Below are 26,048 nucleotides of genomic sequence, written 5' to 3'. Positions count from 1 at the left end.
TCCGTTGACATATCTCACAGGAGTCCACATGCCAGTACGTGTCAGCACAGATACTGGGCCAGTAGTAGTTCCTTGATACCAACTCTAGAGTGCGTTGTTGTCCTAGACGTCTGTAAGGACGTCAAGGGCGCAGGCGCTTGTGGCCATGTGACTATTACAATAAACCGCTTAAGGCGGCAATGAGGTACCCTACAACAGCAAACTAACTAACTACAATGGCCACACGCTATAAGGCGGCAACAAGCTACGTATGTACAGTGAGAGCAACGCTTAAGGCGTGTATCTAAGTAACTTACTGGGCTATAAGGCCCTTGTACAATGTGGGGAGCAACAAGAGGTAATCAACCTGGGTGTTACCATGGTTGGTTGGCCTCCTTATATATTCTACAGGTGTGCTAATTACAAATACATTATATCAAATGTTATAACCAATAAGAACCCCGCTCTGCAGTTGGCCTTACTCATGCATACGTGTCACTGATGTGTCATGATGACGTCATAGGTGGAGGTGGCTACGTATGCTGATTAAGCGCAGATGGGGACGTGGCTTGGCGCTTTAGCGTATGATATAAGCGCCGATGTCACGTGATTGAAAATGTCGTCTGTTTGTCTTTGTTTAAATTCGAGAAAATGGGAATAAATTCCCTGGTATTGAGTGTGTCTACAACAGTTGTCTTCCTGGATGTCCTGCCAAGGGGCTGTTGTGGAAGATGCAGAGTAGGTCCGTCCTTAGTGTTCCAACATCAGGGACTACAATCCATCCTTGGTAGAAAAGTAGACCAGCCTCCATCTTGTAATCCTTAAACGCGCGTTTGATGGAGGGGGGTGCCTTGGATTTGTTCTGTAGGAATTGGAGGATTTCCTCCAGGGACTTGTCTTGGTCCAAGGCTGCCTCAATTTGGCATTGGAGCTCCTTTTCCGGTGTTACTAAGGCAACGTTGGCAAATATGGGGTCAGGCAACATGGTTTGGTTGGCGGGTGGAATATCAGCATGATTGGAACAACGTGATAGGGCATCTGGTTTGCTGGACTGCTTGCCAGGGCAATACACAATTTGGAAATTGTACCCGGCAAGAAGTAGGTGCCATTGTGCATGGCAGCAATTGAACGTGCGGGATTCCTTCCAGTATTCCAGATTGCAATGATCAGTGTGTCATAGACACACTCAATACCAGGGAATTTATTCCCATTTTCTCAAATTTAAACGAAGTTAAACAGACGACATTTTCAATCACGTGACTTTGGCGCTTATATCATACGCTAAGCGCCAAGCCACGTCCCCATCCGCACTTAACTCAGCACACGTAGCCACCTCCACCTGATGACATCATTATGACATGTCAGTGACATGTATGCATGAGTAAGGCCGACTGCGGAGCGGGGTTCTTATTGGTTATGGTATTGCATATATTGTATTTGTAATTAGCACAACTCTGTAATATATAAGGAGGCCAACCAACCATGGTAACACCCAGGTCAATTACCTCTTGTTGCACTCCACACATTGTACAAGGCCTTATAGCCGGTAACCACTTAGATACACGCCTTAAGCGTTGCCCTCACTGTACTTAGGTAGCCCGCCGACGCCTTACAGCGCCCGGTCACCGTAGTTAGTTAGTTTGTTGTTGTAGGTAGACCCCCCGCCGCCTTACGCGGTTCTACTTAGTTCTATACGGCCTCAAGCGCCCGCTACCTCGACGCCCCTTAAGGACGTCTAGGACACTAGGTAATCAACCTTACGTCGGTTGCAAACCGTTCTGCACCCATCTCTACTAAGTTCCAACCCCCGAGAAGGATACCTGTACTAGCACAAGCAAAAACACGTGATCGGACTCCCCTTTCAGCTGGAATAATCAAAGAGCTGTTGGTCCCACGTAGTAGCAAATTGCTATAAGGCAGGCTATCCCTATTGCCCGCATACCCCTGGTCACCACACCAATTGTCAGCAGAGTCAATCAGCAGATCCACCCGCTTGCAGAAAACCCGCTCTACATCACGCCCGCTCACGGCTGTTGATTAGTTTGAAGGGACTGTCCAACGCTAGGCGGTTGACGCAGACTCTTAGCGCCAGAACAATAAAGCGCCCCATAAGTCCTGATATAGGCACCCTTGGCTACATAGCCCCCATCACTCCCACTTGCCCACCATTACCTTGCGTACCCCCACGCGCTCTTCTTTGCGGGCCTCTTCACACGCTGGCCGCTCCTACCCACAACCGACCATGGCTACCCGCTCCAGGACAGCCTCTCAAGCCCAATCCCCCTTTGATCAAGGATACCTGGAACCCGCACTTCCGCCAACCACCTCTGTTGAATTTGGCAAGGTATCCCTTGAACAAGTCACACGGCTCCTCCTTGGCCTCCTTGGCCAAATTGAACGCCTTGAGCAAGAAATTGCCGAGATCAAGGAAGCCGGAATCGAGACCCGGACAAATGTTGAGAACATCTCCCAAACTGTCAATGTTGTCAAGGATGGGCTCAGGTCCCTACAAACCCATGGTCCCCGCACACCCAAAGGACTCCAAACCAAGGCTGTGGAAGAAACGCCACGCCCCCTACCAAAAACCGAGCCTGTTGGATTGGCTAGTAGGGTCCCCTTCTGGTCAGAAGAACCCAAGGTCAACCCCAAGAAGAGCTGCTCCCCCGCAAGTACCATCTCCCCCTCCATCTCTGCGTCTCCAATCCCCGATTGGGACATCCGCCCCTCCACCTCCGGCTCCAGTTGCCGCCTATCCCGCTCCAGTCAAGGTTGACCACCCCGACGCCTACACAGGCAAAATAGGGAGCGAAGCAAAGCAGTGGCTAACTCGTATGTTAGCCTGGACCCGTCTCAACTCCCAAATGTTCCCCACCAATCAAGAGGTATTATCCTTCCTCTTGATGAATATGAAGGACACTGCTGGGGCCTGGGCCCACCCTCACCTCAACCAGCTAGGCTCGCACCGGGCCATTATTCAGACGGTCAAAGGTTTCAAACTGGAGTTTTTGGCGGCATTTGGTGACCCTGACGCCACAAGGGCTGCCAAGCGGAAGATCACCACTCTCACCCAGTCCGGCACATGCACGGACTACATCACAAAGTTCAGGACCCTAGCGATGGAACTGGACTGGAACAACGCAGCCCTTTGAGGCCAGTTTGCCCGCGGCCTCCACTGGGAGGTCAGCCGCCAGATTGCCACCCGCAAGCACCAACCCCGCACCCTCCTCGAGCTGCAAAACGCAGCACTTGTCATCAACAACGCTCTCCGCAAAGAGCGCGCTAGCCACCCACCAAGGGATAATAAGTCTAGCAAATCATCCAACCCCGCAAGGGGGACAAGTACCGGTCAATCAACTACCGGTTTGAAGAAGCTCTCCGATGACCCCAACTTTGTATCGGAGGAGGAACGCAATTGCCGCCGCGCCGCAGGCGCCTGTATCAAATGCGGTAAAATGGGTCATAAGTTTGCAGAGTGCCGCACGGGCTGGAAGGCCACCCCTATCGAGGAAAAGGGGAAGGCCAAGGAAACCGCCAAGATTGGCAAAGACTCCAAGTACCAGTTGGGAAAAGAGTAAGGGTACCTGCTGCCGCGCGCAAGGACCCCAAGGACTCTGGTTTTATTGAAATTTGTAATATATTGGATAGTAACAATAGAATTTCCCCCCTGTTCACAATCTCGATTAAACCAGAGAAACAAGCGGAACACTTAGAAGTCCTGATAGACTCAGGCGCCACATTGTCATTCCTTCACCCCCGTACCGCTGAGGCATTACGCCTACCTCTCATAGACCTCCCAACTCCCCGCACCGTTACTATGCTCGATGGGTCAAGCCCCCAGGCTGGCAAAATCTGGAAAAAGGCGTCACTAACCTTTACCTTTGATGGCAAGAAGATGACGGAAACATTCCTCATATGTAACACTGGAAACCACTCAGCCATCTTAGGCCTAAAATGGTTGGACGCCCATAACCCGGAAATAGATTGGAACTTGCGCACCCTCTCATTCCCTCACACGCCCCCAGAACACGTAGCCATTGCCAAAGAGGAGGAAGCTGACAAGAAACCCCTTGAAGGAGTACCCTCCAAGTACCACCAATACGCTAAGGTATTTGGAGAAGAAGAATTCAATAAGCTCCCACCTCACAGGCACTGCGACATTGGAATTGAACTCACCAAGGAAGGCCCCCTTAATTTGCCTCTCTATAGTATGACCGACGCTGAGTCCGCCACGCTCAAGGACTGGCTTAGGGACAAACTCAAGGCGGGCAAAATACGTCCTAGCAAATCTCCCATCAGCTCCCCCGTGATGTTTGTCCCTAAAAAAGATGGTTCCCGTTGTTTAGTTGTTGACTACCGCCGCTTGAATAACCGGACAAAAAAGAATGTTTACCCTGTTATGTATCACACCTTTTTGCATTCACAGCTCACCATCCACAATAATCTGTATATATCTGACTTTCTGATTTAATGGCCATTTGACTCCTATTTTCCATTATTCCTGTCATTACTCTATGTAACGCTCATATTGACTGTATGTGTTACATATCGTTCAATAGAGCTCCTTCCGCTCGTTCTAACGCTGCCTGTCACGTGCTCATACGATAAGATTTCATGGAGATATTAGCTTCACAAGATTTTATCTATGTGGCTCAAGTACCTTACTAATCATTATATTTGTATCTTTACATCTAGCTCATCACTTGACTAGCTCTAACTTGGGAAATGAACCTTATTCCTAGCTTAATTGAGTCATACCTCTCATGAGATTACTAAGGTTCTCCTTATCTAGTAATTTCTAGTGGCACTGCGAATCCTGCTTATGAGTCATTCTGCTTGCCACCAGAATGACTCACACTAATGACTCACTCTAAGTGCTCATTGGCTGCCAAGCATTTCTTGATAGACTGAGTCATGTATTTAGATGTTTCTATTTTTAACTAATTGCAGTTCAACCCAAGAGCAGCCACATTCCATCCTAGTCATATCTGTGCCTTCCCACCCACCAATCAAAGTCTTAGGAAGCACAGTCCTAAGCAAGTCATATTCATACTCTGACTAGGTGAATGACTCAGTAACCTTGCCACTCTAGGGTATAAAAGGGGACTCTTGCATACCCTTGGAGGGCACCCACCCTTCACTCTTACCACTCACTGTTACTGTTGACTGTCACTCTTGGGTTTGGGCTTGCCCCCCTCAATTGTGTGATATATTGTGCCTCAAGATTTCAAATAACTTAAACTTGTATAAGTGGATCTCCCAAGTACCCATAGTGTGGAAAGGTTGTAGACCTGATACAGAGTTCTTAGGTTAAGTGAACAGAAGGCAATCATCCTTAAAGAAGGATATATACTAAGTAACCAGTTAGTTCCTGCAACTAGGAGTGAAACTTACATAACTATCTCTGCCAAAGGGAACCTGAGCCAGTACTCTTGCTCTTACAGAAATACTTACTAAGACACTTTACACTGAGAAAAGATATATCTGTAGTTGATTGTATTCAAGATAGCTAGACCCAGAGAACCCTAAAGAAGCTACTTCTTTACTTAGCTTGGAAATTGGGAAATCTTCCAACACAGACTCTGCTCAGCACCAGAGTCTCAACCTCTTTTCCCCCAATTTACAACATGGTTGCCCAAAACATGATGATTTTAAAAAAAGAATTCTCTCAACTACAAGGATCCTATGATGCGCAACATGATCAAATTGCGTTGTTAAGGGCAGAATTAGAGGAACATTGAGAGCAATCACGTAATCAACATATATTTTATTCCAACCAAATCCAAGGAGCGGCTGCTTCCATCCAAGTAGTGCAAGACCAGCTTATTCACCTTTCCCCTTCACGTTCCACAGCTCCTCCACCTCCACCTGCTGGTACTAGCGCAGCCACCTCCACCAATCCCCCACCTGCCCCTACATCTTCTAATTCAGATCTGAAGTTTGCCAAGCCCAACAAGTTTGGTGGTAAAAAGGAAGACGCCCTCAACTTTATTATTGCCTGTCAGGCATATATAAGGGCAAAAGGAGCTAATAGATCCCACAAAGAGAAAATATTGTGGGTAACGTCATATTTTGAAGGTGCAGCAGAAGATTGGGTTTGCCCCTATAAAGAAAGGAAGGTTTTCAGGGGAGAAGCGGTCCCATTATTGGAGGATATTGGCATATTCTGGGCAGAGTTCACTAAGCATTATGTGGACACTAATTGCGATGAGAAGTACCGTCAAAAATGGAATAACTTGCGGCAGAAGGCATTGGTTCAGGAATATACCCGGGAATTCCAACAATACTCCGTGTCCCTGGGTTACAGCAATGAGACACTGCGCGACAAGTACTATGACGGTCTAAAAAATGAAATCAAGGATATTATGCTATCCACTATGTTCCAATGGCGTCGCGCTACAGCCCAACAGGTTTATGACAAGGCAGAGGAAATTGCTAACCATATTGAATCTACACGTCTATCCAACCCCTCTGTCTCCACTGTTTGTGCCACTCCTACTGTTGTCCCCACTTCCACTTCCAACCCCACTCCCGCTCGCACTTGTCTCAACGTTGGGGACAATGTCTACATGATTGATCCCACTACTCGCCGCGCCAAGAAAGGCGCCATCACCTCAATTGTATGCACAACTTCTGGCAATATGCCCAACATCAGGTGGAATGGGGAAACCAAGGACACAATGATCCCATTCCCATCCCTCAAAAAAGATGAATGCCCTGCTGCCGCTACGCCTGTTAAAACCATCATTGCGCCTACTCCTGTTCTAGCCTCAAACTCTAAAGGTCCAGGCCCCATGGATCTTGATGGAAGAGGATTTTCAAGCCTTACATGCCATGTATGCGGCGGAAAAGGTCATTTTGCGCGCAATTGTCCCTCTAAGCCCATGTCTGGACATGTGGCTAACGTTGAATGGTCTTGGGAAAGGCCTAAAGAGGAAAATCGGATCAAAGTTGTCTCTGACAAGGAGGAGTCAGGAAAAGGAAAAGCCAAGGCCGATTAAGGAGTAAGGCACTTGGCTGTATGCTAGCGGATTTGCATCATGTAAACAACGACTTAGAAATTCTTTCTTTATGTAACTCATCTCAAATATATGCGTTGTTTACTGCAAATCCGTGTGAATCTCCCAAAACTCAAAAATCTAGCTTTTTGGCAAAACCCTTTCAGGGAAAAGCCATGATTGATTCTGGAGCAACTTCTTGCTTCATACACCCTCTTTTGGTTAAAACACACCAACTCCCCACATATCTACACCCAATCCCTAAAAAATTACGTGTCATTGATGGTTGAGAAATTGATTCCGGCCAAATCACCCATTTCACTTGTTTTAAATGTACCATTGGCAATCATACCAAAGAGCTAGACTGCCATATTTCAAACATTGGCAATCATCAGTTAGTTTTAGGAATGGCGTGGCTAAAAAAGCACAATCCCCAAATTTCATGGGAAAAGCACACGCTTGTTTTTAATTCATCATATTGCTCCAATAATTGTTTATCAATACCTGCCGTTTTAGAACTTAAAGCGGTAGAAGAAATCCCCATCCCTTATCAAGAATTTTCCAGGGTTTTTTCCGAGGAAGAATCATCCAAATTGCCTCCTCACCGTCCTTACAATATTGCTATCAAATTGCTCCCTGACGCAAAACCCCAACATGGCCCCATCTACAGCCTAGGCCCAAGGGAAGATGCCAAACTTAGGGAAACCATTGAAAAGCAACTAAAAGCAGGTCTGGTCTGCCCGTCTAAGTCCCCAATGGCCTCTCCCATATTATTTGTCAAGAAGAAAAACGGGAAATTACGCATGTGTGTAGATTATCAATGACTGAACAGCATGACCAAGAAGAATGCCTACCCCCTACCCTTGCCACAAAATCTTATCAAGAAACTACAAGGTGCTAAGATTTTTAGTAAATTCAACCTCAGAGCAGGATATAACTTAGTCCAAATTAAAGAAGGCAACAAATGGAAAACAGCCTTCAAAACAAAATACGGATTATTTGAATATTTGGTCATGCCTTTTGGATTAACAAATGCACCGGCGGCTTTTCAAGATATGATGAATGAGATATTCAGAGACCTATTGGATGTTTACGTCATCATATACCTGGACAATATTTTAGTCTTTTCCTTGAACAAAGAAGACCACAAAATTCATGTGCAAGAAGTACTCAGGAGGCTACAGGACAACAACCTCTTTTGCAACATCAAGAAATGCCACTTCCATGTCAAGAAAATCGATTATTTAGGGTTTATTATATCCAAATTTGGCATAGAAGTTGATCAATCTAAAGTCACAGATGCAATGAATTGGTCAACACCTAAGAATGTCAAAAACATCCAGGAATTCTTAGGATTTGTGAATTTTTATAGACAATTTATCCCCAATTTTGGCAACATGGCACAACCCTTGTACAATTTGCTCAAAAAAGATAGTACTTGGAAATGGGACTTAACAGAACAACAATCCTTCAATGGTCTAAAGAAATGCCTTACCTCCGCACCTCTGCTTTTACAACCTGATACCACAAGACAATTTTACGTGGAATGTGACGCATCAAACTATGCCACTGGAGCAATACTATCCCAGCATAACCTTGAAGGGAAACTGGGCCCTGTAGCATATTTATCAAAATCCCTATCACCAGCTGAAAAGAATTACAATATTTTTGACAAGGAGCTATTAGCAGTCATTAGGGCATTCAAGGAATGGTGTCATTTATTAGAAGGGTTGGAACTACCAGTTCAGGTTCTGACAGATCATAAGAACTTGGAATACTTTTCCACATCACAATCTTTGAACAAACGTCAAATCCAATGGGCAAACTTCCTAGTGGACTATAATTTCCAGATCATTTACAGGCCTGGAGCACAGAATAAAAAAGCCAATATCCTCTCACAACGCTACAATTTAGTGCCCCTTGAAGGAGGGGTAGAGAACCAAGTTCTCCTGAAACCGGAACTTTTCATTGCATCAATCACTCTGGATCAGGAAATCAATGATCTAATTGGCAAAGCCATTTATGAGGATAACCGTCTGAAAGAAATCCTACATAAACTTCAGGGCAAGGAAAAGGTCACAGATTGGGAACTAAAAGAAGGATTACTATGGCATCAAGGGAAAATCTTTGTACCTAAGGATGATACTATTAGAAACCTTATCTTGGAATCTAGGCACAATGCATTAGCTGCGGGACATCCGGGACAAGCCAGAACTTTGGAACTTGTCTCGAGGAATTATTATTGGCCATCCATGAAAAAGTTTGTCAACTCCTATGTCAGCCACTGTGAAACATGTATTTGATCAAAACCAACCAATCAGGTACCAGTAGGACTGTTAAAGCCATTACAGATTCCCAAACGCCCTTGGGAAGACATTGCCTATGACATGATTGTAGGACTACCAATCTCAGAAGGTTTTGACGCCATCCTCACTGTCATTGACCGATTCTCAAAAATGGTTCACTTCATCCCCACTCAATCCACGGCGTTGGCTATTGATATTGCCAACCTCTTTATCACGTATATATGGAAATTACACGGTCTCCCCAGAAGTACGGTTTCAGACAGAGGCCCTACGTTCAATGCCAAGTTCATTTGTCACCTATATAAAAGGCTGGACATTAAACCCACATACTCTACAGCCTACCATCCGCAAACAGATGGACAGACAGAACAAATACAACGGGAAGCTGAAATTTTCATCCGTATGTTTGGAAACCACCGCCAATTGGACTGGGTATCTCTACTTCCTTTAGCCAAGTTTGCGCTCAACAATCTTAAGCAATCTTCCATGGGTAAATCTCCGTTCCAGATATGTTATGGACTAAACCCCCAATTCTCTGTGGGTCAGAAAACAGACAAATCTACCCCAAATGCAGATGAACATGCAGAGTTTTTGGAAAAAGGCTATGATGAGGTTAAGGCAGCACTGTCATTATTGCAAGAACGGATGAAATACTTCTACAATCAAAGGCATAGGGAGGAAGAAGAAATCCAAGTAGGGGACAAGGTCTGGTTGAGCCACCAAAATATATCTACCAATAGACCATCCATCAAACTCAGCCATAAAAAACTAGGTCCCTACTTAGTAGTCAAAAAAATTGGATTGCACGCATATAAACTTCAACTACCCCATACTATGCGCATACATCCAGTTTTTCATATTAATCTTCTAACAAAGTTCCACCCCAACCCTCACGGACGTGATCCTCCTCAACCTGCGCCTATCATCACAGAAGAAGGTGAAGAGGAATATGAAGTAGAAAAAATCCTAGATAGCAAGTGGAAGGGATGAGGGAAAACAAAAAAATTATGGTACCTGGTCAAATGGAAAGGTTATGATGAAGGAAGTAATTTGTGGGAGCCAATAGATAATGTGGAAAATGCTCAAGAAGTCCTAGAGGAATTTCACAAGGAACACCCTGATGCAGTTGGAGCCTGAAGAGGGGGTAATGTCATGACCTTCATTGGTATGACATGATTTTTTACTATTTTCTACCTTTTTTCCAAGATAGTTTCCTTTTTTGGTATATATTTATGACTCATCAAGATCACGTGACATATTTGATATGTGATGTGAAATTGTAAATGACTCACTATTTAGTACTGTTGTTTTTGATGTGGCTCTCCTCATGTATATAAGCCAGGTCAAGTTGCCGCTAAAAAGCAAGACTTGACCTCTTTGTCAATTCATCCTAAGCTCACTCCTACCCCTTGCCCAGGCCCCTAGTTGGCCATTAGTGCACCTTACTAAGAAATTCATAACCCAGGCCTAGTTGCCCTCTACCCTACCATACCCCTTGGCCCTTTGTTGGCCCTCTACCCCGCTTCATAGTCCATTGGTGATAGGGCCACAGACTTTAAACCTACTTGTATCATAGGTCCAAGCTTAGTCGTGACACTACCCCCACATTGGGAATATGATATTGCAATTGATCTAGTTCCAGACGCCAAGCTCTCACCCGGTCCACTCTACGGCATGACAGATGTGGAATCAAAGGCCCTTAAACAGCACATTGAGGAAGAACTGGCCACAGGAAAAATTTGCCCCAGTTGTCGTAGACACAGTCAATACCAGGGAATTTATTCCTATTTTCTCGAATTTAAACGAAGACATACGGACAACATTTTCGATCACGTGACTTCGGCGCTTATATCATACGCTAAGCGCCAAGCCACGTCCCCACCCGCGCTTATTCATCACACATAGCCACCTCCACCTATGATGTCATCACAACACGTCAGTGACACGTATGCATGAGTAAGGCCAACTGCGGAGCGGGGTTCTTATTGGTTATGATATTGGATATAATGTATTTGTAATTAGCACTACTGTAGAATATATAAGGAGGCCAACCGACCATGGTAACACCCAGGTTGATTACCTCTTGTTGTATCCCCACTTGTACAAGGCCTTACAGCCAGATCACTAAGTAACACTACAACGCCTTAAGCGTTGCTTCCGCTGTACATACGTAGTTTGCCATTGCCCATAAGGCCTTGGTCATTGTTGTTTAGTAGTTAGACGTTGTAGGGTAGACCTTGCCGCCTTAAGCGGTACTAACTGTACATCTACACGGCCACAAGCGCCCACGCCCTCGACGTCCTTACAGACGTCTAGGACACTAGGTAATCAACCTTAAGTTGGTTGCAAGCCGTGCCTACCAGCACACACCACACTTAGCTCAACAACAAGAAGGGTTCCTGTACTAGCACAAGGGAAATACCGGAGATCAGGATTGCCTTTTGCTGTCAATAATCAAACCAGCGTTGTCCCCTCCTAGTACCAAATTGCTATAAGGCAGACAACCCCTATTGCCCGCATACCCCCGGTTGCCGCACCTTTTACCAGCAGACCTAGACAGCTGATACACCCGCTTGCAGAGATTGGGTTCTACATCACGCCCGCCCACGGCTGTGATTAGCAATTCCTACTGTTCAACGCTAGGTTGTTTGACGCAAGGTCTTAGCAATCAAGTAATAAAGCGCTCATAAGTCCTGATATAGGCACCTACCCCCTCTCACACTGCCACTATTACCTCCCGCACTCCCCCTCAATCTTCTTCCCGGGCAACCACTCACACTGGACGCTCATACCCCACACATACAATGGCAACCCGCTCCAGGCCGCCCTCTCAAGCCCGCTCCCCTGTCGATCAAGGACAGCTGGGACCCAACTTTCCGCCAGCCTCCCCTGAGCTTGGCAAAGTCAGCCTTGAAAGGGTCATCCACCTCCTTTGGGGACTCCAGTCCCAAGTCGACCGCATCAAGCGGACCCTCTTGGAACAAAACAAAATTAATCAAGAGGTTTGCACCAATGTTGAAAACATCTCCCAAGCAGTCGATGTTGTCAAGGATGGGCTTGCCCAACTCCAGCTCCCCCGGGGACCCAACACCCCAGAAGATCAAAAACCTCCCGCGGTTGAGGAAACTCCCAGGGCTGCGCCCAAAGCCAAGCCTATTGGCAAGGCTCAACCTTTCCTTGGGGCCCCAGCCCCCATCATCTCCACAGGGGCCCCCAGGCGCAACCCCTTATCCCTTTTTAATCCCTATCCCTCCTTGTCCTTCCCTTCAGGACCGGCTCCAACAGCCCCAACAGCACCTCCAGCAGCGCCCCAAGTCACTCCGGCGCTGCCTCCAGCCCCCTCCACTGTAAAAGTGGATCACCCAGATGCCTTTAAAGGCAAGATTGGCTCGGAGGCCAAACAATGGCTGACTTGTATGTTGGCCTGGGTCCGCCTCAATCAGAGGCAGTTCCCCTCGGACCTGGAGGTCCTAAGCTTCTTGCTCATGAACATGACAGAAGCAGCTGGGGCCTGGGCCCACCCCCACTTGGACCAACTAGGGTCCCACCGCGCGCTCATTCAGACCGTGGATGAGTTCAAAGTTGAATTCCTGGCCGCCTTTGGCAACCCAGATGCAACCAGAGCAGCGGAGCGGAAGATTACTTCCCTCACTCAGACCGGCACTTGTGCCAAATATATCACTAAGCTCTGCACGCTGCAAATGGAACTTGACTGGAACGATGCCGCACTTTGCGGTCAATTTGCGCAAGGACTCCACTGGGAGGTCCAAAAACAAATTGCCACAAGGGAGAGGCAACCCCATACCCTGAGGGAGCTGCAAGATGCTGCCCTCATCATTGACAACGCCCTCCGTGAGGAGAGAGCCAGCCACCCGCAACAGGGTAATAAGTCTGGCAAATCTTCTACTACCCCCAACCGGGGGGCAAGTACCGGCCAGCAGGCCACCAGAACCAGCCCCCTCTCCTCTGATCCCAATTACGTCTTGGAGGACAAGCGCAATTGCTGCCGCGCAGAAGGTCTCTGCGTGAAATGTGGCAAGGCCGGGCACAAGTTTGCCAAGTGTAGAACCGGCTGGAAGGCTACCCCTAAGGAGGACAAGGGGAAAGCCAAGGAAACCGCCAAGATTGGCAAAGACTCCAAGTACCAATTGGGAAAGGGGTAAGGGTACCTGCTGCCGCGCGCAAGGACCCCAAGGACTCTGGTGTTGTCTTGGAATTATGTAATATATCTGCCTCACATAGAAATCAACCGTTGTTTACTATTCCAATCAAACCAGAGAAAAAAGCGGAATCACTGGAAGTCCTGATCGACTCAGGCGCCACCTCCTCATTCATGCACCACCAAACCGCGGAATCACTCCGCCTCCCACTCATTGACCTTCCCTCACCCCGCACCGTTACCATGCTCGATGGGTCGAGCCCCCAGGCTGGCAAAATCTGGAAGAAGGCAGTTCTTACCTTCTCCCTTGATGGCAAACATATGACCAAGACTTTCCTAATCTGCAATACAGGGTCTCACGCTGCCATCTTGGGATTAAAATGGCTAGACGCCCATAACCCGGATATTGATTGGAACCAACAAACCCTTTCCTTCCCCCATGCCCCACCAGAACACGTGGCCATTGCCAAAGAAGAGGAAGCTGACAAAAAACCCCTTGAAGGAGTACCCTCCAAATACCATTGATACGCCAAGGTATTTGGAGAAGAAGAATTCAACAAGCTTCCTCCCCACAGGCACTACAACATTGGCATCAAACTCACAGAAGAAGGCCCCCTCAACTCACCCCTTTACAGTATGACAGACGCCAAGTCTGCCACACTCAAGGACTGGCTCAGGGATGAGTTGAAAGCTGGGAAGATCCGTCCTAGCAAATCCTCCATCAGTTCCCCTGTGATGTTTGTTCCCAAAAAGGATGGTTCCCGTCGCTTGGTGGTTGATTACCGTTGCCTCAACAACCGGACAAGAAAAAACGTGTACCCGCTGCCCCGTCCAGATGATCTCATGGCCCAGCTCCGTGGTGCCAAGGTCTTCACCAAGTTAGACCTAAGATGGGGGTACAACAATGTCCAAGTTAAGGAAGGCAACAAATGGAAAACCGCGTTCCGCACCAAGTACGGCTTATACAAATCCTTAGTCATGACATTTGGCCTCACCAACGCCCCTGCCGCCTTCCAACACTTCATGAACAATTTGTTCAAGGACCTGCTAGATGTATGCGTCATCATTTACCTCAATGACATCCTGATTTACTCCAAGGATGACGTATCTCACACTAAGCATGTTCACAAGGTCCTGAAACAGTTGATGGATAACCAGTTGTTCTGCAAAGCGTCAAAATGCACCTTCCACGTCACCTCTGTGGAATACCTAGGGATCATTGTTTCTGATAAAGGGTTTAGCCTGGATAAACTCAAAATCCAGGCAGTACAAGAGTGGCCCACACCTACAAAGGTCAAGGAAGTCCAGTTGTTCTTAGGCTTTGCCAACTTCCTACGCCGCTTTGTTGCCAATTTTAGCCACATGGCCAGGCTGCTGCACAACTTGGTCAAAAAGGACACGCCATGGAAATGGGACACAAAGGAACAAGAAGCCTTCCAAGGGCTGAAAGACGCAATTACTAATGCCCCTGTCCTTTGCCACGCGGACCCATCCAAACCCTACTTCCTGGAAACCAACGCCTCAGGAGCAGCACTAGGTTCCATACTCAGCCAACGTCAGGAAGACGGCCGCCTCCATCCGCTAGGCTTTCTATCCAAGTCATTCAAGGGTGCCAAACAGAACTATGACACCCACAACAAGGAACTATTAGCTATCATACGCTCCTTTGAGTATTGGCGCATTTTCTTGGAAGGAACCGCTCACCCTGTCACCGTATTCACGGACCACCGCAACCTGGAGTACTGGAAAGAGTCCCAAACATTCAACCGTCGCCACGCTTGATGGCACCTACTATTAGCAGGGTATAACTTCCAAATTGTTTACCGCCCAGGAAAGCAGTCCGGAAAACCTGATGCCCTCTCACAACGTGCTGATCATGCCAACATTCCACCCGCCGCCCAGACCATGCTCCCTGACCCTGTATTTGCCAACGTGGCCATGGTAACTCCTGAGAAGGAACTCCAACGCCAGATTGAGGCTGCCTTGGACCAAGACAAATCCCTGGAGGAAATACTACAATTCCTCCAAAATGAGTCAAAGGCCCCACCATCAATAAAACATGCCTTTAGGGATTACAAAATGGAGGCAGGCTTGCTATTTTACCAAGGGAGAATTGTGGTACCGGACGTTGGAACATTGAGAACGGACTTACTTTGCATATTCCACAACAGCCCTCTAGCTGGCCACCCAGGCAGGCAACGGACCCTAGAACTGGTATCCAGGAACTACTACTGGCCTGGCATCTGAGCTGACACATACTGGCATGTTGATTCTTGCAAGACATGCCAACGGATCCGGAAACCCAAGTACGCATCTATCCCACCTCAACCTCTAGAGCTCCCATCACGCCCGTGGCAACATGTATCATACGACATGATAGTAGACCTGCCCAAAGACGGAAATAGTGACTCTATCCTGGTCATTGTGGATAGCTTTACCAAGTACGTGATCCTGGTAGAGTGCTCCAAGAAGCTCAAAGCCCCGGAGTTGGCAGATCTATTCCTGCGCCATGTATGGAAACGCTACGGCATGCCTGAGAAGACAGTATCAGACCGCGGACGGGTTTTTAATAACAAATTCCTGAAGGCCCTGTACCAACGCCTGGGAATAGACCCCCACTTCTCTTTGGCCTACCATCCTCAAAGTGACGGGCAGACAGAGCGTGTAAACCCCACGGTTGAACACTTCTTACAGGCCTACTCAGGGGTAAACCAGAAAGACTGGGTCAAGTGGTTACCAATGGCGGAATTTGCCTACAACAACGCAGTACATAGCTCAACAGGCAAATCTCCTTTTAAGGCACTATACGGTTGGGAACCTTCCTTGACTCCAAGTAATGTCCCAACAGACATCCCTGAGGCAGATGATCTAGCAACCCAAATGGAATCACAATGGCGGGAAATGGAGGCGGCACTCTGGCAATCAAAGACACGCATGGTGGCCGGGGAAGTAGGAGAACCACTCAAGTTCAAAATTGGGGAAGAAGCCTGGCTAGACGCCAAAAACGTGAAGCTAAAGACCCTGAGTCCAAAGCTAACTGAACAACGCCTAGGCCCCTTCAAGGTAACCAAGAGAATCTCCAACAGAGCATACCGCCTAGAACTCCCGCCAACAATGAGAATCCACAATGTTTTCTACATGGGTCTTCTGTCAAAAGTCAAAAGGGACAAAAAGCGCAGCTTTGAGAACCGGCCTCCACCTGTTACCGTGGATGGAGAAGAAGAATACAAGGTCAAAGGGATCACAGACATGGAAGAAAGGAACGGGAAATGGTTTTTTAGGGTAAAATGGAAAGGCTACGGATCAGAGGAGAATACCTGGGAACCAAGGGAAAACCTCAAGAACGCCAAAAAAATCCTAGAAAAATTTGAAAAAGAAATGAAAAAGAAGGCCCTTGGCGCTGCCAAGGCCCTTAGAGGGGGGGCAGTGTTGTAGACACAGTCGATACCAGGGAATTTATTCCTATTTTCTCGAATTTAAACAAAGACATACGGACAACATTTTTGATCACGTGACTTCGGCGCTTATATCATACGCTAAGCGCCGAGCCACGTCCCCACCCGCGCTTATTCATCACACGTAGCCACCTCCACCTATGATGTCATCACAACACGTCAGTGACGCGTATGCATGAGTAAGGCCAACTGCGGAGCGGGGTTCTTATTGGTTATGATATTGGATATAATGTATTTGTAATTAGCACTACTGTAGAATATATAAGGAGGCCAACCGACCATGGTAACACCCAGGTTGATTACCTCTTGTTGTATCCCCACTTGTACAAGGCCTTACAGCCAGATCACTAAGTAACACTACAACGCCTTAAGCGTTGCTTCCGCTGTACATACGTAGTTTGCCATTGCCCATAAGGCCTTGGTCATTGTTGTTTAGTAGTTAGACGTTGTAGGGTAGACCTTGCCGCCTTAAGCGGTACTAACTGTACATCTACACGGCCACAAGCGCCCGCGCCCTCAATGTCCTTACAGACGTCTAGGACACCAGTACTTCCTCCACAGGCGCCCCGGTCATGTTTGTAAAAAAAGCAGATGGTTCCCTTAGGCTGGTTGTGGATTATCAAAAACTCAACAAGGTAACCCACAAAAATGTCTACCCACTTCCAAGACAAGATGACCTCATGGCAAAACTCCAACACGCCAAGATATTCACCAAGCTTGACCTATGCTGGGGGTATAATAATGTGCAAATCAAGGAGGGAGACAAATGGAAAACGGCGTTCCGCACCAAATATGGTTTATTTGAATACTTAGTCATGCCCTTTGGTCTTACCAACACTCCCGCCGCATTTCAACACTTTATGAATGATCTATTCAGGGATCTGATCAATGTAACAGTGGTAATTTACTTAGACAACATTCTCATCTTCTCAGAAAAACCAGAAGATCATCTGGCCCACGTCAGAGAAGTCCTGTCTTGACTAATGAAGAACCAGTTGTTCTGCAAATTGTCAAAGTGCCACTTCCACGTCACTACGGTGGATTACTTGGGCATTGTCATATCCCCTGCTGGCTTCTCCATTGACCAGAAAAAGATTGAAGCAGTCACGTCATGGACTACTCCCAGAACAGTCAAACAGGTCCAGGCCTTTCTAGGATTTGTAAACTACCTTTGTTGGTTCATTCCAAACTTTAGTTCAGTTGCATGTCCCTTGCACAACCTCACCAGAAAGGAAACTCCCTGGTTGTGGGGAACCTTAGAAGAAGCATTGTTCCAGGAATTAAAGTCCCTTGTAACCAAGTCCCCAGTATTGATCCACTCTAACCCCAACCTACCCTACTACCTTGAAATGGACGCATCAGGAGTAGCAATGGGAGCCATACTTAGCCAACAAGGCCCAGACAACCACCTACACCCCATTGCTTATATGTCCAAGTTGTTTTTGGGAGCAGAAGCAAACTATGATACCCACAACAAGGAGCTTCTGGCCATCATTAAGGTGTTGGAAGAGTGGCAGATATTCTTGGAAGCTACGGACAAACCAGTACAGGTTTTTACAGACCATTGTAACCTAGAATACTGGATGCAGGCACGGATGTTCAATTGCAGACATGCGCAATGGCAAGTCTTCCTGAGCAACTTCAACTTTGAGATCCATTATTGCCCAGGGAAACAGTCAGGAAAACCAGACGCCCTCTCCAGGAGATTGGACTATGTGGACTCTCCCCCAGAACCAGAGATCATGTTACAACTGGAAGTCTTTGCCAATACATCAGAAGAGGAAGTGGAGATTGTCACGGATATTTGTTCAAGGCTAAAGGAAGATCCATCCCTTGAGCCTATCATTAAATTCCTGACAGAAGATGCCAACAATGCTCCCCTGTCCATACGCAAAGCCTATCAAGACTACAATTGGGAAGAGGACCTCCTGTGGTACCAAGGGAAACTAGTTGTCCTGGATTCTGAACCCATCAAAGAAAGGCTGTTAAGGGAATTCCATGACTCCCCATTGGCAGGACACCCAGGCCAACAAAGGATGCTCAAACTTATCAGCCGGAACTATTGGTGGCCTGGAATGAAATCTTCAGCTAAGGAGTGGGTTGAATGCTGTCCCACATGCCAAGCCAACAGACAAGCCCACGCTCCAGTAATAGCCCTGAAGCCACTGGAAGTTCCCCTGTTCCCGTTCCACACAATCTCCTATGATTTTATCACAGGGTTCCCAAAGTCCCAGGGCCACAATGCTATTCTAGTAGTGATTGACTCCTTCTCAAAATTTGGCCACTTCATCCCCACTTCCAAGAAGGTCACTGCAAAGGGGCTAGCCAATCTGTTCATCACCCACATCTGGAAACTCCATGGGCTGCTGTCCTAGACGTCTGTAAGGACGTCAAGGGTGCGGGCGCTTGTGGCCGTGTGGAAGTACAATAAGTACCGCTTAAGGCGGCGAGATCTACCCTACGACGTCTAACTACTAAACTACAATGACCAAGGCCGTATGGGCAATGGCAAGCTACGTATGTACAGCGGAGTCGACGCTTAAGGCGTTTGTGGAGCTACCTAGTTATCTGGCTGTAAGGCCTCGTACAAGTGGGGATGCAACAAGAGGTAATCGACCTGGGTGTTACCATGGTCGGTTGGCCTCCTTATATATTACAGAGCTATCTAATTACAAATACAACTATATGCAATACCGTATCAAATAAGAACCCCGTTCCGTAGTCGGCCTTACTCATGCATACGTGTCACTGACGTGTCATAGTGATGTCATCAGGTGGAGGTGGCTACGTGTGCTGAGGTAAGCGCGGAAGGGGACGTGGCTCGGCGCTTAGCGTATGATATAAGCGCCGGGGTCACGTGATCGAAAATGTTCTCCGTTTGCCTTCGTTCAAAATCGAGAAAATGGGAATAAATTCCCTGGTATCGAGTGTGTCTACGACACTGCCCCCCCTCTAAGGGCCTTGGCAGCGCCGAGGGCCTTCTTTTTCATCTCCTTTTCGTACTTTTCTAAAATTTTTTTGGCGTTTTTTAAGTTTTCTCGAGGCTCCCACGTGTTTTCTTTGGAACCGTACCCCTTCCATTTGACTCGGAAGAACCATTGCCCGTTCCTTTCCTCAGCATCAGTGATCCCTTCCACCTCGTATTCCTCTTCTCCATCTATGGTGACAGGTGGAGGGCGATTTTCAAATGCACGCTTCTTGTCCCTTTTGACTTTTGATAGAAGTCCTACATGGAAGACATTGTGGATACGCATAGTTGGCGGGAGTTCCAAGCGGTAGGCTCGATTGGAGATCCTCTCAATTACTTTGAATGGTCCTAGGCGTTGTTCTGTTAGCTTAGGGCTCAGGGTCCTTAGCTTCACATTTTTTGCGTCTAGCCAGGCTTCTTCTCCTATTTCAAATTCGAGGGGTTCTCCGGTTTCCCCGGCTACCATTCGTGTCTTTGATAGCCGGAGTGCCGCTTCAATTTCCCGCCATTGTGCTTCCATTTGGGTGGCTAGATCATCAGCTTCGGGGACGTCGGTTGGAACGTTGCTTGGAGTCAGGGCTGGTTCCCATCCATAGAGTGCCTTGAAGGGGGATTTGCCGGTGCTACTGTGTAATGCGTTGTTGTAGGCAAATTCCGCCATTGGTAACCATCTGACCCAGTCCTTTTGGTTGATTCCCGAGTAGGCCCGCAGGAAATGTTCCACCGTGGGGTTTACCCGCTCCGTTTGTCCATCGCTTTGTGGGTGATATGCCGAGGAGAAGTGGGGATCTATTCCTAACCGCTGGTACAGTGCTTTCAGGAACTTATTGTTAAAGACTCTTCCCCGATCCAAGACCGTTTTCTCAGGCATGCCATACCGTTTCCAAACGTGTTGTAAGAATAGATTTGCCAGTTCTGGGGCCTTGAGCTTTTTGGAACACTCCACCAAGATGACATATTTGGTGAAGCTGTCCACAATGACCAAGATGGAGTCGTTGGTGCCGTCCTTGGGTAGATCCACAATCATGTCGTAGGATACGTGTTGCCAAGGTTGCGTGGGTAGTTCCAGAGGCTGCGGGGGAATGGAAGCGTACTTGGGTTTGCGGATTCGTTGACAGGTTTTGCAGGAATCCACGTGCCAGTAGGTGTCGGCGCGGATGCCGGGCCAATAGTAGTTTCTGGAGATCAATTCCAACGTTCGTTGCCTTCCGGGGTGTCCGGCTAAGGGGCTGTCATGGAAAATGCGAAGCAGCTCCGTTCTTAGTGTGCCAACGTCAGGAACTACAATTCGTCCTTGGTAAAACAACAGACCCGCCTCCATTTCGTAATCTTTGAAGGCGCGCTTGATTGATGGCGGGGCTTTGGATTCATTTTGTAGAAACTGTAAGATTTCTTCCAAGGACTCATCTTGGTCGAGTGATGACTCAATCTGACGCTGTAACTCCTTTTCCGGGGTTACTAGGGCAATGTTGGCGAATACAGGGTCGGGGAGCATGGTTTGGTTGGCAGGTGGGACATTGGCATGGTCTGATCGTCGGGATAAGGCATCTGGTTTGCCGGACTGTTTACCAGGGCGGTACACGATTTGGAAATTGTACCCAGCCAGGAGGAGATGCCAGCGTGCATGGCGGCGATTGAAGGTTCTAGACTCCTTCCAATATTCCAGGTTCCGATGATCCGTAAAAACTGTAATGGGATGCAGGGTTCCTTCCAAGAAGATGCGCCAATATTCAAATGATTGGATAATGGCCAGGAGTTCCTTATTGTGGGTGTCATAATTCTGTTCAGCACCTTTGAATGATTCTGACAGGAATCCCAGTGGGTGTAGGCGTCCGTCTTCTTGCCGTTGGCTGAGTATGGAACCTAGGGCCACGCCAGATGCGTCTGTCTCAAGGAAGTAAGGCTTGGTAGGATCCGCGTGGCATAGTACCGGGGCGTTAGTGATTGCATCTTTCAATCCCTGGAATGCTTCTTGTTCCTTGGTATCCCATTTCCATGCCGTGTCTTTTTTGACTAGGTTGTGCAGAGGTCTGGCCATGTGACTGAAGTTGGCCACAAATTGCCGTAAGAAATTGGCAAACCCAAGGAAGGATTGTACTTCCTTAACCTTGGTAGGCGTGGGCCATTCCTGAACTGCCTGGATTTTGAGTTTATCCAGACTGAAACCCTTGTCGGAGACAATAATCCCAAGGTACTCCACAGAGGTGACATGGAAGGTACATTTAGACGCCTTGCAGAACAGCTGGTTTTTCATCAGGCGCCGTAAAACTTCATGAACATGCTTGGTGTGTGATGCGTCATCTTTGGAATAAATCAGGATGTCATCAAGGTATATGATGACGCATACATCTAGCAGATCCTTGAACAATTCGTTCATGAAGTGTTGGAAGGCGGCGGGGGCGTTGGTAAGACCAAATGTCATGACTAGGGACTCGTATAGGCCGTATTTGGTACGGAAGGCCGTTTTCCATTCATTGCCTTCTTTGACCCAGACGTTGTTGTAACCCCACCTTAGGTCTAGTTTGGTGAAAACCTTGGCACCGCGGAGCTGGGCCATAAGGTCATCTGGACGGGGTAGTGGGTACACATTCTTTTTTGTCCGGTTGTTTAGGCGACGGTAGTCTACTACGAGTCGACGTGAGCCATCCTTTTTGGGTACAAACATAACAGGGGAGCTAATTGGCAATTTGCTGGGGCGGATCTTCCCAGCCTTGAGCTCGTCCCTGAGCCAGTCTTTGAGTGTGATGGACTCAGCATCAGTCATACTGTACAGGGGGGAGTTCAAGGGACCTTCTTCTGTAAGTTCTATGCCAATGTCGTAATGCCTGTGCGGAGGAAGTTTGTTGAATTCTTCTTCCCCAAATACCTTGGCGTACTGATGGTACTCAGGGGGTACTCCTTTGAGGGGGTCTTTGTCAGCTTCCTCTTCTTTGGCAATTGCAACGTGTTCTGGTGGCGTGTGGGGGAAGGAGAGCGTGCGTAGATTCCAGTCAATTTCCGGATTATGGGCGTCTAGCCATTTCAATCCCAGGATGGCAGCGTGAGACCCTGTATTGCAGATCAGGAAGGTCTTGGTCATTCGCTTACTATCCAAGGAGAAGGTTAGGGTAGCCTTCTTCCAGATTCTACCAGCCTGGGGGCTTGACCCATCGAGCATTGTAACGGTGCGGGGAGTGGAGAGGTCAATGAGTGGAAGGCGGAGTAATTCCGCGGTGCGTGGGTGCATAAATGAGGAAGTGGCGCCTGAATCAATCAGGACTTCTAGTGATTCCGCTTGTTTCTCTGGCTTAATTGGAATGGTGAATAATGGTTGATTTTTATGTGAGGCAGATATATTACATAATTCCAAGCTAAAACCAGAGTCCTTGGGGTCCTTGCGCGCGGCAGCAGGTACCCTTACTCTTTTCCCGATTGGTACTCAGAGTCTTCGCCAAATTTGGCGGTTTCTTTGGCTTTCCCCTTATCCTCCTTTGGGGTAGCCTTCCAGCCGGTTCTGCACTTGGCAAACTTGTGCCCGGCCCTTCCGCATTTCACGCAAAGTCCTTCTGCGCGGCGGCGGTTGCGTTCCTCCTCCGAGACGTAATTGGGATTGGAGGAGAGAGGGCCAGTTCTGGTGGCTTGCTGGCCGGTACTCGCCCCCCGGTTGGGGGTGGTAGAAGATTTGCCAGACTTATTACCCTGTTGCAGGTGGCTGGCTCTCTCCTCACGGAGGGCGTTGTCAATAATGAGGGCAGCATCTTGTAGCTCCCTCAGGGTACGGGGTTGCCTCTCCCTCGTGGCAATTTGTTTGCGGACTTCCCAATGCAGTCCTCGCGCGAACTGGCCGCGGAGTGCGGCGTCGTTCCAGTCAAGCTCCATTTGCAGCGTGCGGAACTTAGTAATGTATTTGGCACAGGTGCCGGATTGGGTGAGGGAAGTGATCTTCCGCTCCGCTGCTCTGGTGGCGTCCGGGTCTCCGAATGCAGCCAGGAATTCGACTTTGAACTCATCCACGGTTTGGATGAGCGCGCAATGGGACCCTAGTTGGTCCAGGTGGGGATGGGCCCAGGCCCCAGCTGCTTCCTCCATATTCATGAGAAGGAAGCTGAGGACCTCCAAGTCCAAGGGGAACTGCCTCTGGTTGAGGCAAACCCAGGCCAACATGCGGGTTAGCCATTGCTTGGCCTCCGAGCCTATCTTGCCTTTGAAGGCATCTGGGTGGTCCACCTTTACAGTGGAGGGGGCTGGAGGCAACGCCGGGGCAGTGACAGGCGCTGGTGGAGGTCCTTGGGGGGCTGCTGGAGGCGGTCCTGAAGGGAAGGACGAGGAAGGGTAGGGATTGAAGAGTGATAGGGGGTCGCGCCTAGGGGCCCCTGTGGGGATGATAGGGGCTGGGGCCCCGAGGAATGGTTGAGCCTTGCCAACAGGCTCTGCTTTGGGCGCAGCCCTAGGAGTTTCCTCGACCGCGGGGGGTTTTTGTTCTTCTGGGGTATGAGGGCCCCGGGCGTGTTGGAGCTGGGCAAGCCCATCCTTGACAACATCGACTGTTTGCAAGATATTCTCGACATTGGTTTGAACCTCTCGGCTAACTTTGGCTTGTTCCGAGAGGGTCCGCTCAATGCGGTTGACTTGGGATTGGAGCCCCCAGAGAAGGCGGATGACCCGCTCGAGTGAGACTTCGCCAAGCTCAGGGGAGGCTGGCGGAATGAAGGGTCCCAGCTCTCCCTGATCGATAGGGGAGCGGGCTCAAGAGGGCGGCCGGGAGCGGGTTGCCATGGGATGTGTGGGGTAGGACCGGCCAGCGTGGGAGGATGCCCGGGAGGAAGAACGGGGGGGGGTGCGGGAGGTAATGGTGACGGTGTGTGGGGACTAGTGGTGCCTATATCAGGACTTATGAGCGCTTTATCGTATGTATACGCTAAACCCTTGCCTCAACCGGCCTAGCGTTGGACAGTTCTTACCCTGATCAACTGCCGTGGACGGGCGTGATGCGGGGCAGTGCTTCTGCAAGCGGGTGGATTGGCTGTCTAGGGTTGCTAACGAAGGGTGCGGCGACCGGTGGTATGCGGATGATTAGAACCCGTTAGCCTTATAGCAATTTGGTACTGGGTGGGGACGACGCTGGTTTGATTATTGACAGCGAAAGGCGATCCCGATCACCCGATTTCCCTTGTGCTAGTACTAGGGGCCTTCTCGTTGTTGGACTAAGTGTGTGTGCTGGTGGGCACGGTTTGCAACCGACTTAAGGTTGATTACCTAGTGTCCTAGACGTCTGTAAGGACGTCGAGGGTGCGGGCGCTTGTGGCCGTGTGGAAGTACAATAAGTACCGCTTAAGGCGGCGAGATCTACCCTACGACGTCTAACTACTAAACTACAATGACCAAGGCCGTATGGGCAATGGCAAGCTACGTATGTACAGCGGAGTCAACGCTTAAGGCGTTTGTGGAGCTACCTAGTTATCTGGCTGTAAGGCCTCGTACAAGTGGGGATGCGACAAGAGGTAATCGACCTGGGTGTTACCATGGTCGGTTGGCCTCCTTATATATTACAGAGCTATCTAATTACAAATACAACTATATGCAATACCGTATCAAATAAGAACCCCGTTCCGTAGTCGGCCTTACTCATGCATACGTGTCACTGACGTGTCATAGTGATGTCATCAGGTGGAGGTGGCTACGTGTGCTGAGGTAAGCGCGGAAGGGGACGTGGCTCGGCGCTTAGCGTATGATATAAGCGCCGGGGTCACGTGATCGAAAATGTTCTCCGTTTGCCTTCGTTCAAAATCGAGAAAATGGGAATAAATTCCCTGGTATCGAGTGTGTCTACGACAGCTGCCTGTCAAAACCGTCTTGGATTGAGGGACCACCTTCACAGGGAAATTCCTGAGAGCACTATATCAGCGGCTTGGAGTCAAACCAGCGTTCTCTTTGGCATATCACCCAGAGTCAGATGGACAAACAGAAAGAGTCAATCAGTTCATTGAGTTTTACCTACGCTCCTACGTTGCAGCCAATCACTCCAATTGGGCTGCCTGGTTGCCTTTGGCAGAATACGCTTACAATAATGCCAAACACGCAGCAACTGGAAAAACACCCTTTGAACTTGTTTATGGGCGTAACCTGGTAATGAACCCTTCCAACGTCCCAGCCAACGTCCTGGAGGCAGATGCAGTAGCAGATACATTGGCCTGAGAATGGAAAGAA

The 26,048-nt window shown here is 48.5% G+C and overlaps 7 protein-coding genes across 7 annotated transcripts; 5 read left to right on the top strand and 2 right to left on the bottom strand.

The window, feature by feature from the left end:
• Positions 1–661: 661 nt before the first annotated feature.
• Positions 662–964, bottom strand: RhiXN_08650 (Retrotransposable element Tf2 protein; the record flags this gene model as incomplete). Its single annotated transcript, XM_043328466.1, has 1 exon — positions 662–964. One exon carries the CDS (start codon positions 962–964, stop codon positions 662–664), a length of 303 nt encoding a protein of 100 aa, XP_043183851.1.
• Positions 965–2,221: 1,257 nt separating this feature from the next.
• Positions 2,222–6,977, top strand: RhiXN_08649 (Retrotransposable element Tf2 protein; the record flags this gene model as incomplete). The annotated part of the gene is made up of 5 exons (XM_043328465.1): positions 2,222–2,585; positions 2,635–3,079; positions 3,164–3,550; positions 3,625–4,307; positions 5,830–6,977. 5 exons carry the CDS (start codon positions 2,222–2,224, stop codon positions 6,975–6,977), a joined length of 3,027 nt encoding a protein of 1,008 aa, XP_043183850.1.
• A 404-nt stretch (positions 6,978–7,381) lies between these two features.
• Positions 7,382–10,270, top strand: RhiXN_08648 (Retrotransposable element Tf2 protein; the record flags this gene model as incomplete). Its single annotated transcript, XM_043328464.1, has 3 exons — positions 7,382–7,779; positions 7,807–9,250; positions 9,296–10,270. The coding sequence occupies 3 exons, from the start codon at positions 7,382–7,384 to the stop codon at positions 10,268–10,270; spliced, it is 2,817 nt and encodes a 938-aa protein (XP_043183849.1).
• A 1,814-nt stretch (positions 10,271–12,084) lies between these two features.
• RhiXN_08647 (Retrotransposable element Tf2 protein) lies at positions 12,085–16,874 on the top strand (the record flags this gene model as incomplete). The annotated part of the gene is made up of 5 exons (XM_043328463.1): positions 12,085–13,439; positions 13,523–13,943; positions 13,974–15,207; positions 15,238–15,653; positions 15,720–16,874. 5 exons carry the CDS (start codon positions 12,085–12,087, stop codon positions 16,872–16,874), a joined length of 4,581 nt encoding a protein of 1,526 aa, XP_043183848.1.
• Positions 16,875–17,466: 592 nt separating this feature from the next.
• Positions 17,467–19,269, top strand: RhiXN_08646 (Retrotransposable element Tf2 protein; the record flags this gene model as incomplete). Its single annotated transcript, XM_043328462.1, has 2 exons — positions 17,467–17,853; positions 17,890–19,269. 2 exons carry the CDS (start codon positions 17,467–17,469, stop codon positions 19,267–19,269), a joined length of 1,767 nt encoding a protein of 588 aa, XP_043183847.1.
• Positions 19,270–19,827: 558 nt separating this feature from the next.
• On the bottom strand, positions 19,828–25,365 carry RhiXN_08645 (Retrotransposable element Tf2 protein; the record flags this gene model as incomplete). The annotated part of the gene is made up of 3 exons (XM_043328461.1): positions 19,828–23,212; positions 23,263–24,566; positions 25,363–25,365. The coding sequence occupies 3 exons, from the start codon at positions 25,363–25,365 to the stop codon at positions 19,828–19,830; spliced, it is 4,692 nt and encodes a 1,563-aa protein (XP_043183846.1).
• A 271-nt stretch (positions 25,366–25,636) lies between these two features.
• On the top strand, positions 25,637–26,036 carry RhiXN_08644 (Retrotransposable element Tf2 protein; the record flags this gene model as incomplete). Its single annotated transcript, XM_043328460.1, has 2 exons — positions 25,637–25,661; positions 25,720–26,036. The coding sequence occupies 2 exons, from the start codon at positions 25,637–25,639 to the stop codon at positions 26,034–26,036; spliced, it is 342 nt and encodes a 113-aa protein (XP_043183845.1).
• Between the last annotated feature and the right edge of the window lie 12 nt (positions 26,037–26,048).

Source organism: Rhizoctonia solani, chromosome 10, assembly GCF_016906535.1.
Source record: "Rhizoctonia solani chromosome 10, complete sequence".
Taxonomy (NCBI): Eukaryota; Fungi; Basidiomycota; class Agaricomycetes; order Cantharellales; family Ceratobasidiaceae; genus Rhizoctonia; species Rhizoctonia solani.
The sequence above is the reverse complement of the archived record's forward strand: the minus strand, read 5'-3'. Positions and strand labels throughout refer to the sequence as shown.